Source organism: Dasypus novemcinctus, chromosome 12, assembly GCF_030445035.2.
Source record: "Dasypus novemcinctus isolate mDasNov1 chromosome 12, mDasNov1.1.hap2, whole genome shotgun sequence".
NCBI classification, from domain to species: domain Eukaryota; kingdom Metazoa; phylum Chordata; class Mammalia; order Cingulata; family Dasypodidae; genus Dasypus; species Dasypus novemcinctus.
Window position 1 is genome coordinate 96,411,291 of NC_080684.1, and position 16,827 is coordinate 96,428,117.

The 16,827-nt window shown below is 44.3% G+C and overlaps 1 protein-coding gene across 1 annotated transcript; it reads right to left on the reverse strand.

Moving 5' to 3' along the window:
- Positions 1-989: 989 nt before the first annotated feature.
- EIF3D (eukaryotic translation initiation factor 3 subunit D) lies at positions 990-16,815 on the reverse strand. The gene is made up of 15 exons (XM_058308750.2): positions 16,684-16,815; positions 14,140-14,271; positions 13,788-13,833; positions 12,943-13,079; positions 12,211-12,296; positions 11,531-11,603; positions 10,768-10,880; positions 9,303-9,435; positions 8,552-8,699; positions 6,972-7,102; positions 6,167-6,252; positions 5,919-6,048; positions 2,000-2,142; positions 1,529-1,809; positions 990-1,118 (listed from the first exon to the last, which is right to left on the reverse strand). Exons 2-15 carry the CDS (start codon positions 14,260-14,262, stop codon positions 1,105-1,107), a joined length of 1,644 nt encoding a protein of 547 aa, XP_058164733.1. The 5' UTR covers positions 14,263-14,271; positions 16,684-16,815; the 3' UTR covers positions 990-1,104.
- Positions 16,816-16,827: the final 12 nt, after the last annotated feature.

A 16,827-nucleotide genomic window follows, 5' to 3' on the forward strand; every position in this document is an offset into this window, starting at 1 on the left:
AACAAAACACAAGACAAAACAAGACAAAACAAAAAAACCCCAAACTGTAACCTTATTGGGGAGCAGATGTAGCTCAAGTGGTCGAGCACCCACTTCCCGTGTACAAAGTCCCGGGTTCGATCCCTGGTACCTTCTAAAAACAAAAAACCAACGAAAAAACCAACTCTTACTGGGGAATGGATGTACCTCAGTGGTTGAATGCCTGCTTCCCATGAATGAGGTTCTGGGTTCAATCCTTGGTACCTCTTTGGAAAAAAAAAATTGTAACCTTGGGTGCTACTCAGAAGCTAAGCCTCAGAGTCCTCCCTGGTGTAATGACCTTATGTCTATCTGTGTGAGTTCTTTCTGCCAGGTGAGTTCTTTTTAGAAAGCTTAGTATAGCACCTGGCAGGGTAAATACTTCAAAGAGTTAAAATACTCTCCACTTATTAAAAAATCCACACATTCTAAACATCTATCACAGCTCTAATTTTATGACACATTGACTTGATTCTGCCACCAGCCCAAGCCAAGCTTGAAATCGATTTGCAGGCCATTATCACCATCTCTCAGTGGAACATCTGTCACAATCTTCTGAAGCAATCTCCTTCATGAGCTGCAACCCACCTTAACCTGCAAAGACTGCTGCTCCATCTTTTGCTAGCATTTGTGCCCCGTGTTCCTTTTAGACAGGATGCTTCTAAGGGCAGCAGCTGGGTCTTGCCCATGGTCAGCAGACACTCATGCCTGTGGAACAGACTCCTGGGGATTTCGCAAGGAACCAACAATTGACAATGCTGCCCATGAAAGGATAATTTCAAGGGGTTCCAAGAATAAAAAAATAAAGTGCTGACTCCTAACAGGAACGTAAACCCAATAATGCTTTAAAGCAAACAATGGAACCCACATTATGAACTCCAGATAGAAACTGCTGTATCTCACCCTCTCCCTCCCAAGGGCTACTTGGTGGAGGAGGAAGGACAGTCCAGTCATTAATGCAGATAATGAGGTAAAGAGGCTAAACAGACTTTGACTTTATTTTTGCTTGGCAAAAGCCAGGCAAACATTCCCTTAGACGTCAAATTCGGTGGAATTACAAGCTCCGGTTTCATGTCACCATCTGGTTTAAGCTTCTTCCTCTGAAAAAGAGAAAAAATGTCTGAGAAATGAGCCATGTCATGGAAGCAATGCTCACTCGCCCCTCTGAACCTCTGGTAAGCTGCACTCAGAAGCTTAGCCTTGCAGATCCTCTAGGGCTAACAGATTTCCCCCTCAGTCACCAGATGGAGAAGTAGGCAAGCACTTTAAACCAGTTACCCATGTAACTAACCTGGAGTGGATCTGTCTTTCTACAGGGACTTTGGCTGCTTTTTTCCAGTTGCTTCGTGCTCACTCTAGCAACATCTCTAAAGGACTATTTTCTTCCTTGGTGCCCGTGGGACCTAAAGCCTGGTGAAGCTCTTCCAGGGCCACAGTGAAAGCTACTCCAAACCCAAGTTGCAGGGAACTCAGTTTCAAGACTTCATTCAGAAAGAGGCTAGCTACAAACCTTCTTCCTCCTCTTCCTCCTCCTCCTCCTCATCATCCTCATCAGAGCTGAAGGTGCCATCGGGTAGACTGTAGACGCGGATAACCTGCTTGTTGGGGTCCTTAAGGATGAGGTACTTGCCCTCCTCCAGCTTCATGCAGATGTCGATGACGCAGCGCAGGATGCCCCAAGCGTTCTCCACACTCAGGTTGATTTGGCTGGCAAACTCATTGGGCTTGAACTGCTGGGTACCTAGGATCACGTGACGCGAAGAGTCCTTCACGTGGTACCGGGACACATACCTAGTTGGGGAAAAGAGACATTGGTGGTGGGGGCAGGCCAACAAAGAGACAGGCATACCTAGGGTCAAATGTCAATTAAATGGTGACACCTGGTCCATGGCTTTTTTCCAAGGGAAAAGGCTGACAAGGCAAGTCTTCACCTCCCACCCATTAACCCCTCCTTTCAGAACTTCTGGACAGGAAGCCTCACCCAAGCTTGAGGTACTCAGATCCGGCTAGCAAAGCACAGCAGGTCCAACGGGCCAACTTATAGCTGTTGTTCTTCAGCTCAGTGGCAATGACGGCACCTCTCTGAGAGTCCAGCTTCTGACGCCAGTCAACGCCATTACAGTGCTGCAGAAGGAAAGCTGGTCAGAGGAGCAAAGGCAGGCTCCCGGTCCTGGTACTCAAGGGTCTGGGACTACTTCCGGCAGAGAAGGAACCCCCCAGCCTGCTTAACTAGAAGGTGAGTGCATATGTACGTGAATCAGAGGTAAGACTTATTTAATACACACGGAGGAAGGGCCTACTAGTTACAAGATGCCAGGATGGATTCAAAGGAAAGGCACAGTCCCTTCCCTTGCACAGCCTGCTGCACAGCAGGTACTCAATAAAATGGCAATTCCTCCCTTCTAAGAGCTTCCCCAGGCAGGGACACAAAGTTAAAGGCCTGCAGAGAAGGAGCTCAGAGTCTGACATTATTGAGATACAGATAGAGCAGAAAGGGACCTCAGAGATCCTCTTCTCCCATCGCATTTACACAGATGGGAACTTGGACCAGAGGGAGGTGACTGAGTGAATATGGCAGAGGCTCCCAAACTTTCTCAGTTCACGGCAACCCTAGGCCAAAAGAAATGTCCAAGAGTTCCTTTTATTAAGTAGTTATGTCCAAGCAACTCCACAGTAGTATTCCAACAGATGTAAAATACCAGGCAGCACAGTTGTGAGTTTGCTGTGGTATGTGAAGAACCCTTCCACCAGAGTGCAAAGACAAAATGCACCTGACAGCAAAAGAGAAGAGTGCAAAGGAGTCAGAAATGTCTGAAGCCCTGAGTTTAGATGAGCAAAAAAAAAGAGAAAGTTAATGGATAGTGAAGCTGGAGGCAATGACAGAAATGACATTGGAAGGTAAAGGTATTCTAGCAGAAAAAGGATGGGAGGTGAGCCACAGTAGGAGAGTTTAGGGGTCATTTTGATAGAGCTGAAAGCTTAGGCTTCTTATTCTAGCTGTAGAAAAACTTATAACATTGATAGGAAGATAGTGGTCACCAGAGGTTCTGAGGGGAGGAAGAGGGAAGAATAGGGGCATTTTTGAGACCGTGGAATCATACTGCATGATATTGCAATGATGGATACAATCCTTTATACATTTTTTCAAGATCTATAAAATTGGTGCAAAATGTAAAACATAATGTCAAGGGAAGCAGATGTGGCTCAAGTAAAAGAGCTTCTGCCTACCATATGGGAAGACCTGGGTTTGGCCTCCTGGTGAAAAAAAAAAAGAAGAGAAAGTGTGTCCACATGGCAAGCCAGTGTCCACGCCAGTGCCCGTGTGGTGAGCCAGTGCCCTGTGCAAGTGAGTCACGCAGCAAGATGATGACACATCAAGAGAGAGACAAGGGGGAGTCAAGGTGAAGCGCAGCAAAAACCAGGAACTGACAGGGAACCTCTTTCCCCATCAGAGGTCCCCAGGACTGAATCCTGGTGAATCCTAGAGGAGAGAAAATGAGAAGACAACACAGACAGCAAAAACAGCAGTACAGGAGGAGAGGAAGGGGGGAAATAAATAAATCTTTTTAAAACAAAAAACATAACGTCAACTATAGACCATGCTTAGTAGCAATGTTTCAACATGTGTTCATCAACTGTGACAAATGTACATACTAATGAAAGATGCTGTTAATGGGGAAAAAAAGTGTGAGAGGGGAAGGGAGTGAGGTCTATAGGAATCCCCTATATTTTTGATGAAACATTTATGTAATCGAAAGCTCTATTAAAAATAAAGAAAAAACGAAACAAAAAGCAAACTGTTCTGTTCTCTGCTGACCTCCTCTTGAGAAAGGGTAGAAACTGTGAATATAAGGAGACACCACTCCCATGACTGTGCTACCTTATATTTCAAAGGGGATTTTGCACATTAAGGTCCCAAATCAGATAACCTTGGGAGACCAGCTGGGTGGGCATGATCTAATCTTACCAGTCTCTTAAATCTGGTGTAGAGGTCGGGGATAGAGAGAGCCTGAGATTCAAGGCAGGAGGAGGATTTGATGTGCTGTTGCTGGCTTGAGGATGGAGAAGGCCTTGCAGCATGGAATGCAGTGGCCTCTAACAGCTGAGAGCAACCCCTGGCTGTCAGCTGGCAAGGGAGCAGGGACCTGAGCTCACTGCAAGGAACTGAAGCCTGCCAACCACGAGAATGAGCTTCAAGGTAGATTTTCCTCCCATAGCCCCCTGACATGAACTCAGCCCAGCTGACACCTGGATCACAGCCTTGTTATGCCCTGGGCAGAGAACCATGTTGGATTTCTGACCTACAGAACCATGAGTCAATAAATGGGTATTTGTTTTAAGTCACTAAGTTTGTGTTAATTTGTTATGGAGTTAAAGAAAACCAATATATTGAGAAGTGAACTTGGCCCAATGGATAGGGTGTCTGCCTACCACATGGGAGGTCTGTGGTTCAAATCCCGGGCCTCCTTGACCCGCGTGGAGCTGGGCCATGCGCAATGCTGATGTGTGCAAGGAGTGCCGTGCCACACAGGGGTGTCCCCTGCATAGGGGAGCCCCATGCGCAAAGAGTGCACCCCGTAAGGAGAGTCACCCAGCGTGAAAGTGCAGCCTGCCCAAGAATGGCACTGCACACACGGAGAGCTGACACAAGATGATGCAACAAAAAGAAACACAGATTCCTGGTGCTGCTGCTAAGGATGGAAGCGGTCACAGAACAACATGCAGCAAGTGGACACAGAGAGCAGACAACTGGGGGGAGGGTAAGGGGAGAGAAATAAAAAAAAATCAATATAAAGCTGTATAGAAAAGTAGTTATGCCATAAAGAGCTGTGTAGGGGACTGATCCTTAGAGAAAGCTCTGCTAGGGATCAAAAAGGAGGCGAGCCAGCAAAGAAAACACGTGAAAGGGGCCAGAGATATGTGCCAAAGTAGGAGTAATGTAGTAATACTGAGGCAAAGCTACACAGATGCTACAGTGCTGGATGTTATAGGGAGGTCATGGTGGAAAGTCTAAGTAAAGGCCCAGGTCACAGCAAACCTTCCAGTGTACTCTTTGAGCAGCTGATGGGGACTAAGGAGCACCTGCGGAGTGAGACTCAGCATCACTTGATATTAATCCCTGGCCTCTAAAATGGAGTGAGTGGTCCGCTGTCCTACTGCTCTTTACTTACTCAACACAGCGTGGGCCTCAAGGCTTTCCATCCCCATTGAACTCTGGTGGCTGCAGGGAGCCTTCATTCTGTACAGCAGCCTGTACAGCAGCACCCAAAAGTCCGATCACCCACTTCAAATACAGACATGGCACCTAAGCCTGGGTAGTCTCACGAGAATTAAGCCCAACACTCATAAAGCACCGGCATGAGAGAGAATGGAAAGGGAAAGAAAAGCAAAGGAAATGTTTCTTTCGAAGTGTCTCTTAAGAGCCAAATCTGAGCTAGATGTAAAAACTTTTGAATTCAGTAATTGACAAAATTGGAAAAAAGGGTATTGGAAGGTTGAAGAGATGTCAGTGGCTACAGTACATGAAAGAACAGGTCAAAAAGAAGGGCTCCCAGCTGACCCAGATAATAAGGAGAGATCAAAACCAAAAGTCTGCAGAGCAATAGCCAACGGGAGGTTGGAATGGAATGGATAGGGAGAAAGTAAGAAGGCAGGTACTGGGTCCTATGTGCACACGAAGCAGAAGAGTTCTTAAAATTTACTGTTGTCCAACACCCATGCATACATACACTCTCTCTCAGTGAGAAACTAAGTGGAGGAAAAAGCTCAGAAGGCAAAGCAATTCTAGGTAGCTCTATAAGAGAAAAAAATAAATGGCTCACTACAGCCTGACAACATGCACTACAGGAATGTACTGCAGATTTGGTGCCACGAGGAGGGCGATGGAGGAGGCGCCTCACCCTGGAATCCCACTCATTGAGGGTCTTGATGTTGATGAAGGACACTTCTCCGTTGGCTCCAGTCATGACGCCATCGTGTTCACAACGAACAATAAGGTCGATGTCGTCACCAAGCTTCCACCTGCGGTAACTGCAATGAAACTCATTTGGTCACTTATGGTGATACCTTAGACATACCACAAGCAGGATGGGGCTTATGCCCAACCTGGTCACAACACCTGGGGTGCTCGCTGCCAGAAGTGACATACCGGTATGCAACAGAGGCAATCTCATTCTTATCCATGTCATCCTCCACAAATGGGTTTGGGTTGGGGAAGTTGTATCTTTCCTTCCCCTGTAAAAAAAACCCCAAAGGTGTCAAGAGAAGGTCCTAAAGTTGTTGCAAAGTCCAATCAGCCAGACCCAGCACCTCTGCTTACTTACAGTCCTGGCCAGGTCGCTAGTGCCCTTGAGGCGGCTCTGGGCTCACTGCATGTTTTAGGTCTTTTACTCTCTCCGACTGTAAGTGCCCCATCAGTTACAACCAATATAACAGCTACCATTTACTGAGTGTTTGCACATGTAGACTGTGCTTTAGGCATCTCATTTAATTAGCAGCCTTGCTCCTCCTCTGCTTTGTTTTCCTCCATAGCATGCATCATCATCTGACATACCACATTTACTTAGTGTTTACTATCTCTTCCTCTCCACTCTAATGAAGCTCCACAAAGGCAGGAGCTTGGTTTTGTTCTTTGCCATGTCCCCAACACCTAAAATTATTTTATTTATTAAATAAATCATAAAAAGAATCCCAACAATGTGTCTCTGTGAGACAAGTCATGTTCGTATTAGAATATCACAGACAAGAACCACAAAGCTATTAAGTGGTGGATCTTTCAAAGGCAGCTAGTCTGACTTCAAAGCCCAAGTTTATAACCCCTTTGCTCCAGGTAGGGACCCCATCTGTCCTGCTCAATCCCTCTAACCTGGAGGCTAGCAGAGAGCAGCCACTCAGTCAAGAGTAGTCAGTCTAACAAACACCAGTTAATCCCAAAAACCCTCTGGTTCCCTCACCATTCTCAAACACTGCTGTGAGAAGTTGTGGTTAATGTAGGTGGCTTCCATGGCCAGGTTGCGGGGCGAGTTGAAGGAATTGCCTTCATCCTGAGGAGGTTCGTTGGCGGTCTCGCTCACCGTCAGGAGGTCTGCAAAAGCAGGGGCACGGTCACCCACCCATGCAGCAGTCACTGAGCACTTGTGATATGCATGGCTCCGCAGGGAAATGTGGAAGAATGCCACAGACCCACCCTTCAAAGCACTGCCACCTACTAATGTGGGTCTCCCAAGTAGGGGACACAAAGGGGGTGGGGGCTCCTGGATATCTTAACAAGTAGTCTGTAAGCTTGAATTTAAACAAAACGAAACATAACTCTTGTGGGGACGTGTTGATGCTGGTGTGATATATTTATTAAGTAATACACAGTATAGTTTGGAATTAGTAAGGAGTCTGTGGTTTTTATATGACTGGCAAAGGGGTCTGTGGAACAAAAAATATGAAGAACTCCTGCTTTAGATAGTTTTAGACCTTAGATTGCTCAGAAAAGGCTTAGGTATCTTTGCTTCAGAATATAATTACATAGTTTCATTTTCTTTTCAAGATTTATTTTGTTTACTCCTCCCCCATATCATTTTCATTTGCTCTTTTTTTTTTTTTTTTAAGAAAAAATACTTTAGGCAAACAGATACATTCTCAACCTCTCCAAAAATCAGACTTACACATTAAAACCACAATGAACTATTGTTTTTTAGCCACTATACTGGTGAAGATAGAGTATTAATGTCTAATGCTGGAGAGGGTATGGAAAATTAGTTTATCTCACACATGTTGGTGAAATGTAATGTGGTTCAATTTTCTAGAGGGCAATTTATTCATATGAACCAGATTTTAAAAGTTCATACTCTCTTTTTCTCAGCAATTTTCCTTTTGGGAATTTTTCCTATGGGAAAAACATGTCCACACATGTGGACAAAGATGTGTACACTGATATTTAGTGCAGTATTCCTTATAAGAGCAAAAAACTGGAAATGTTTCCAACAATAGGTGATTTTTAAAATATATTATTGTACATTCACTCAATAGTATGAAATCCTATGTAGCCTTTAAAAAGGATGATGCATTATACATATTGACATGGGAAAATAGAGTGTACTGAAGTGGGATAAAGTAGGTTACAAAACATTGTATGTTATGATTTTATTTATGTACATATATGTTTATATATCATTCTTTTTTAAGTGATTTGGTTTTCATTTATGGCTAAAAAAAAAAAAAAAGGCATCAATCAAAAGAAAAATGTTAACTAAATAAAGCAGTTGGTATGGAAAGATGGCAGAAGCCAGGGAAGTGGCATTCACCGGAAAGCATAGGATTAGGGTGCTAAAGGAAATCAGAAAAGTTGATACCTCAAGGAGCTTTTGTAGTGACAGTTCCTTCTCCATGTCTAAGAGGGGACAGGGAGGGATTTGGCCATTGTCATCAATGACTGTGGGGAAGACACCATTCTCTTTCCACCTGTTTTCTCATACCGGGGACCTGCCTGGAACTAACACAAATGCCCAACCCCTGAGTAGTGTGCTCCAGACATGCTGCTCACCAAAGTCAGAGTTGTCCCTCTTGTCAAAGAAAAGCTTGGACCCAACTCTCTGGACGACGATATCCCAGGAGTACACTGAGCGGGTACAGCTCATCAGTGTGGCCAGAATGGCATCAGTGGCAAACACATTGCCCTGAGTTTTTGCCAGCTAAAAAGAGGACAAAAGAGAGACAGATTTGAGGACAAGAAATACTGACCAACTCTAGGTCTAACCGTACATTCACAGAAAGGGACAGGACTCCTCTGCCTGCCACGTAAATCCTTAGGAATAAGGAGCCCTTTGACAGACACTCCTCCCCTAGTTGCAAAGGGTCTCGAGCACATTTACCTGTACAAGAGCTTCTGTCGGCAGTTTCTGCCCTGGGCTGCAGTTGGACTGCAGCTCATCTAGTACTCACTGTATTCTGGGAAAGCACTTCAAAATGCTTTCAACCTCATCCCAATGGCATGTGGTAAGTACATTTACTCTGCTTTATAGATGAGGAAATTAAGGCTCCAGAGAGGTGAAGCCAAGCCAGGGAGGAACTAAATAGGTCAGAACTGAGATTTGAGTCTAGCTTTGCTCAACCAAATTTAAGATCTAGCCAGCCAAGTGCCTTTCTTTTCATCTGACTTAATAAGTCGGATTCAGAGGAATCTTATCAAGAGGGGTTTCCAAGACCCAAAACATGCATATATATTCCCATGTCCTCAGCTATAGAAGATGACAGCATTCTAAAATGGTGGGAGAGGAGTGGAAGGAGGTGGGCACCTTTCGGATGACGGGGTCGTCTGTGGTGGTGACAGTGTGGAAGATACGCTTGATGCTCCGCAGCGACTTCTCGTTCCTCGTGGTTATACGGTCAAAGGCTTTATCGTAGTATTCGAGGGCCCCACAACACTCGCTGAGGGGAAAACATGTACGGCATGCAGAGTCAAGGGAAAGAAGACCTACTTCAGAGCAAGAACTTTGTTTTTTTTTTCCTAACTCTTTTTTTTTTTTTAAGATTTATTTATTTAATTCCCCTCCCTTCCCCCGTTGTCTGTTCTCTGTGTCTATTTGCTGCGTCTTGTTTCTTTGTCCGCTTCTGTTGTCGTCAGTGGCACGGGAAGTGTGTGCGGCACCATTCCTGGGCAGGCTGCACTTGCTTTCACGCTGGGCGGCTCTCCTTACGGGCGCACTCCTTGCGTGTGGGGCTCCCCTACGCGGGGGACACCCTTGCGTGGCACAGCACTCCTGCGTGCATCAGCACTGCGCATGGGCCAGCTCCACACGGGTCAAGGAGGCCCGGGGTTTGAACTGCGGACCTCCCATGTGGTAGACGGACGCCCTAACCACTGGGCCAAGTCCATTTTCCGCAAGAACTTTGTTCTGACACACAATCATGAAGCGTGGGAGTGGGTGGGCCCTCAGAGGCCGAGATCTAACTCGATGGTTCTCAACCCAGCTGTATGGCAGAAGCTGGGTTGGAAGTGAGGAAGCTTTTAAAATGGGAATGCTTGGGCTCCAAGCATTTTTAAAATTAAAGCTCCCTAGGTACATCTAATGTGCAGCCTCAGTCCAAAACTGAGTCCAAAACCATTCACCCAGTCTAATGTTTACTTCACTTTTTATGTTTTCACCTAAGGAATAAGATGTTGTATACAGCAGTCTAATGTATAAGAGATGAAAATACAGTTTCTCTGACTAGAAGTGAGGAGGATAAACTCTCGGTGCTTTCTCATTGCCCTGCACCCTTAGCTCCTGACATGGCTTCACAGAGCAGTGTAAACACAACTGATCCAGCTTGACCTTTCCATTTTAAAGACAGGAGACCAGGGCCAGGACAGGGAGACGTGAGTTAGGAGGTACCCCAGTGGGCTGCCTTCTGGTCTGGGGCTCTTGCTCCCCACTAAGTTATTACTACACAGTTGCCCTTTAAGGTAAGGAGCTATTCAAAACAGTCAGGAAAATCTATTTCTCCTGAAGAATTGCTATGCTTCTCTTTCTGCTAAAAGAGTTATGTATCTTTTTTTCTTTTTAAGAGTTATGTATCTTAATCTTCTTTCTCTTTTGCTCAGGAAGTTGGGAAGTTGAAAGAAACCTGAAGTTTAATATTAGCAAACTTTTTTCCTGCCTTTTTCCCTTGAGTAAGTGACTTCAGATCTCTTTTAGAAAACTAGGGCTTAAGAAAATGTTCCTAACTGGTTCACACACATAGGGATATGTGTGGAAGGCAATTAAAGGTGTCACTTACATGTCCTGTGGCTCTGATACTTCTAAGTAGCGCATCTTCATTAACTGAGGAAAATCCATTTCCTCCTTTACCTCCCAGTCACTACGAACTTCAACTGAAGAGTCTCGGGGCTTCTGCAGCAGAAAACCATTGGAGGGGGAAATGCATTCAGACCATTACTATGTGCTGGCTGTTCTAGAAGGCAGAGAGTCCCTGATTCTTAGGGATCAAGAGCTCAAAAATAAATGGAGTTCCATTCCTAAGTATATACCCAAGGGATAAGAAAGCATATGTCCATACAAAAACTGCATGCAAATATTTGTAGCAGCATTAGTCATATTGGCCCAAAAGTAGAAAATCCAAATGTCCATCAACTGATGAAGGGATAAATACAATGTGGTATACAATGGAATAGTATTTGGTAATAAAAAGAACTGTTTCTGACACATGCTACAACATGAATGAACTTTGAAAACACAAAAGACCATACATACTACATGACCCATTCATAGGAAATGTCCAGAACAGGCAAATCCATAGAGACAGAAAGTAAAGCAGTGGTTTCCTAGGGCTGGCAGGAGGTGGTGGTGGTGAGTGCAAAAGGATACTGGGTTTCTTTTTGGAGTGATGAAAATGCCTGGAAATTACTGTCGTGGTAACTATACAACTTTGTGAATATACTAAAACTGTACATTTTAATTAGGCAAATTGTTTGGGATAAACAACAAAACAATTATAAAAACAAGCAAATGGAAATCTTAGAATTCTGATTTGGACATACTACCTGTGATTTTTGGTCCCATTTTTGTCGCACTCCAAATTGCTTCTGGAATTTCTTCTGCAGTCGTATGCGATCTCTGGAAAGACAGGAAAATTATACTCTCAGCAAATGTCTAAAATCAGTGGCTTCTTCAAAAGGCAGAAGCTGCCAATATCTTCAGATAACTTTCAAAGGCATCAGTGTTTTCCCTGCTGAAAAATAGTCTTAGTAGAAGGAACAGACCAAGAACGCACACCAGGATGCTAGAAGAGGTCCCCACACCAAAAACTGACCAGATGTATTTTACTCCATCTAGGGTAGTGACTGTCTACTGGGAGCCCCAACCTAGGCAGGGCCACTGCACTACACAACTCCAGGGTACGCACAGGACAGTGTGAATGGAGCCCTCTGGAGGTATGCCACATTAGAACTGTGCCTAGGCAAGCTATAAGGTTTCTTTTTATTAATGTGACTTTGCTTTCCTTCAGTGTTCATGGCCACCAGCAAGCAGTCTCCCACCTATGCTACTTGCCATGGACTGATCCTTGGAGAATCATGCAAAGGCTAAAATGGTGGCTTAAGAAGTTTTAGGAATTTTTTTTTCAATGATGAGGAAGGCAACCATCATTCAGCTTTGGCCCACTAATTCCAAAATACTGCTGGTCCAGGAAGAAAAACTTCAAGTGGAAGGACGAGACTCTCACCTCTCTTTCTGCTTGGCACTCTTAGGTAGGGTCTGCAGGTTGAATTGGAGCATATTCCGCCGATCTTTGTCTCTGCGGAGGTTACGCTGAGAACCAGGAAAAAATATTCATGTTAAAATCTTAGGGATTTGGCTCATGATAGGCAGTGGCTAAAAGGAGGCCTTTAGAATAAGGTTGGGAGGCAAAATCCCAAGTTTCACATTTTACTCTGTGCTTCTACTGTATAGGATCAAGTCTAGGGGTTTTAGTGGTAGAAGTACTGGTTATTAGCTTGGACTTACACTCCCACAACATATTTGCTGTTGAAGTTTTCTGAGTCTTATTATTAAGTGCTGAGTTTGCCTCTTGATGTAATAAGATGTAGTCTGACTGGACCATCTACTCCATAAAGCCTATATACAGCAATTAAGTTAGGCAATAGATATAGATGCACCTTTTAACCAACAGAAACAGATACCTGGCAACATAAACATGCATTCTTAACACAGGGATGGGTATGAGCTCCTAGCTACTGGCTAACAGAAAGCTAAACTATTTAAATGCATCACTGAGCTCAGTCAGTACAAATTTACTTTAGCATAATTTGTCAAGAAAACAGGCTGCAATGATGAACTTGGGACTCACTAGAAGACCTAAGATAACATGCTTCCCTCTCATGAGCATATATAAGTTAGCATATGACAGGCAAGAGGAAAAGCCCCATGATGGGCAGGCTGCTAGCTCCTGGCCTACCTGTGCAAACCGCATCCGATTTCGCTGGTAGGCAGTCTTCTGTGTGCGTGCTGTATCCACCAGTTGGAAACTAGTTTCATCCTCCTCGTGGAAATAAGCATACTGACTTCCACCACCAAACTGAGAGGAGTACTTATCTGGAGACAGAGGTGAGCGATTTGTAATCACTATAACCTACAAGCTTCATGAAATCTTACTCTTCAAAATGTGGTCTCAGGATCTGTAGCAATGGCTGGTAGTTTGTTAGAAATGCAGATTCACAGCTCCTACCCCAGACCTACTGAATGGGAGCCTGTATTTTAATAAGAGTGCGAGGTGATATATGTGCACACTCAAGTCTGAAAAGCTCCAGTCTAAAGAATTTCTAAGTCAAGATAGACTGAGATGCCCAACATCTCAAGCTAAGCCCATTTCATTCTTTGCCTTATTCTGTAAGAATCTGAGTTAAGATTCTTTAGTGTTACAGGTGGTTAAATAAATATGGGGCAGATAAAACACCATTCCCATCATCTGCTGCCCAAGGAAGACATGTCTAATGTATCACAATATATTTCCTTGCCTACCTCAGCTGCAGATCATCTTAACCTAGTGCCCCAGGAAACCACTTCCACCTATCTCAATTGGCACAGAGAAAAAAACCCTACCTACCAGATCTGAATTTTAAAACAATGATCCTGGGGTCTGCTATTGGGGCTTCAGAGGTTCAGTAAATCTCAAACAATTGAATGCAAAAGGGGAATGTGTTTGACAGATTTTTAAAAGGGTCTAGAAAGCTTTCAGATGGAGGTGACTAGATAATGAAAACTGTCACCATACCCTGATTCTGGCAGTTTAAGAATACTTACTTGTATACCTCTTATCTTGGTATGTGGCACCTGTCCAGTCTGCAACCTATTAAGAGCAACAAGGAAAGACAGAGAACACACAGATCAACCAGTCATGTTTCTTGTGACCCAGAAACCCCTGAAGTGAAAGGACACAGTGTGATTAGAGTATCAGAAGAACTGGCTCACAATGCCTTTGTAAGTACCCTTAGAAAGGGTACTTATTACTCTCAAAGGTTATAACCTTTCTCAGCTGGTTATCACTATAAGGAATGCAGGAGTTAAGCTTTTAAGAGAACAAAATTCAAACAGGAACTCCTGGAGAGAAATACCCACAGCTTAAAAGATGCACAGACTGATGGCAGGCCAGTACCTTTCCTAGCCGATCTCCTTTGCTGAATGGCTGGTATGGCATATCCCGAAACTGCTCGGGAACTGCACAGGGACCCCAGCCTGAGGGGTTGTCCTGGATCACAGGGGTCATGAACTTCGCCATCTTCTAAAACTAAAGAGTACAGATAATATGAGTTGCTACATGAAGGAAGGTCCCAAAATATAAAAAGCCCCCCATTTGAGGTCAACCAGAACAGAAATGATAAAATTTAAAAAGCAACACACAAAACAGAATCCTCAACTGTTGAACTATTACTAACTTGTGTTTTCTTGTAAATAATACTGTGAATACTTAAAACTCGGAAGACTGCTAGCCCAACTGATTAACTGTAACATCTTTGAAATGAGGCTGTACCTCATATTTGATGGTATGTCAGAGCTTAACTTTCTTAGTGTTACATAAAACAATGATACTCCTTAAAATTGATTGTGTCTCAGATTTGATGAAATATGATAACCTTTTTTCAAGTACAATAACCACATTCTGGTTCTTAGAAATACCTTCACCATGACATAGAATACTTCACTTCCCCAAGCCTTAGTATCTTCATCGAAAAAATACATAGAATCTGTGTTTAACCTGTATCACGGGACCACTGTGAAAAGTCATATTAGTTATCACATATGAAAATATTTCTTTATAAAATGCTTTGTCATTACTATTTAGGCTTGCAAAAACACATTTATGTACAGACTGCTGAGGAAATAAGAATCCTTAAGTATATCCTCAAGTTTAACTTTCCTCTCTTGTTCATCTAATTTTCTTTCAATGCAATTCCTGTGTGTGAAGCAAGTGGAAACAGCCAGGTTTTAGAAGACCTGCCAGAAGAAAAACAAAAACGAAGAAAAAGGTATGCCAGAAGCCTGAAGTTACCATAAACTTTAGGCCCAAAGTGGCCATACATCAAATATTCACAAATATTATGGATACTAGGCATTGTTCTTAGTGCTTACCATACATTGATTCATTAAATCCTCCCAAGGATCCTATGAGGTAGGGGACAGTGTGATCCCCACTTTCCAGATAAGAAAACTGAGGCACAGAAGTTAGGAAATTGCCTAAAGTCACATTATTTGATGAGGAATTTGGAATTTGAACCTAGACAGTCTCCTGGAGTCCATACTCTAGATGATGATGATAATAACGCTATAGCTCCTCTCAGGAGATCAAAAACCAGGGGATCTAGGGCAGATGTTTGCCTGACAGTTCCCATTAAAAGCCTGTGCATTTATCATTCATTGTTTAACTCTCTGAAAACACTCAAAGCTGAGTTCCCAGAGGAAAATTCATCACACAAAAATATTTCCTGGAAGCTGAAGAGCAATTAAAGACACAGATGTACTGAAATTGGCAAACTCTCCTCATGGCCCCAAGATGGGGAGACTGAGGTTTCCTACACACTTGGGTGATACCAACAGCAGATGAACCTGGAAGCTTCATCCTCCTACTCTGAACTGAAGTTATATTATAGTAAGAGGACAAAATTGAAGGGATGACAGACTCAACAATTCACATCCAGTAAATATTTCCTGAGTTCCTGCTATGTGTCAGACATCATACTAGATATTTTATCACCATTAATCCCCTTCTGATTTTAGAGACAAAAAGGAGCTCAGCCAAAATCAAGCAGTTGTTCGGTCCATCATTTCAAAGCACATTTGATTTCCAGGGCTGTCTGTGGCAAGTCCAGCATTCTTTCCACTATATTATAGCTGGAAAGCAGCCTAAAAAAACCTGGAGTTTTCAGACCATACTTAAACGCACAACTATGTCTCAAAATACACTGTCTAGTCTTTTAATCTAGTTATTTTGTCAGAAGCTAAGGAAGGAAACATCCCCAATGCTAGACATGTATTTCTCCAGGGAATGGGAGGAAGTCCCCTGGCTTCAGCCTTTGCGAAATAGTGAGTAGAATGGAACCAGTAGGGACAATCGAGCCGTTCCAATAAATCGATTAAGACAGCTGTACTGGCCCCAGCAGCAGGATGGGGAAGCATCAACAGGGCGGTCAGAACAGTGAGAGTGCCCTGTGGCTGGGAGGCTACCGTATTGTGTAGATTACCGCGGCCATCACAGATCTTACGAAAAAGGGACTTCAAATTAGAGGAACTCCTGCATCGTATCCTCCCTTTTCACAAAAAAAAGAACGGAAACCTATGAACGGTGAGATCCTCGGGGCAGGGGCCGATCACCGTTCAGCTTGGCACCTCCAATATTTCACTCAGCAACTCCGGAAGCCTCCGGCCCTGAGACCCAACTCAGTTGGGTGACAACCAAATTCACCCAACTCGAGGCCGCTCAGTAGAGCCCAGAGCCACGGACCTCACCCACAGGACCGGGCCCCGCACCCCGCAGTGTGCCGGACGCCGGGCTCCTGAAGGAGGATCCCTGCTCCACCCAGCTGAGGGACAGTGGCGGCAGGAGGGAACGTAAGGAAGATCTCTTCCAGGAGGTCCCCGAAGGCCGAACCCAGCCTGAGACGGCTCCGGAGGCCCACAGGTCCCCACAGAACACGCCGCTCACCTACAAAGGCCTCGGCCGGCCCGGATGGCGGCAGATGGACCGGGCGGGAGACCGCGCTACCGGCAGCTCTTTCAGCAGCCGGGAAAAGAGAGAAGATGCGCGCGCAGCGGCTGGAACCGTAAACACGACCGGCGCTGTCGTAAA

Coding starts and splice junctions, on each gene's coding strand:
- EIF3D (XM_058308750.2), bottom strand. CDS start 14,262: ATGGCGAAGTTCATGACCCCTGTGATCCAGGACAACCCCTCAGGCTGG. Junction 12,297..12,942: donor ATCGGATGCGGTTTGCACAG/GTAGGCCAGGAG, acceptor CCTGGTTCTCAG/CGTAACCTCCGCAGAGACAA. Junction 1,810..1,999: donor TCTGAGTACCTCAAGCTTGG/GTGAGGCTTCCT, acceptor TTCCCCAACTAG/GTATGTGTCCCGGTACCACG.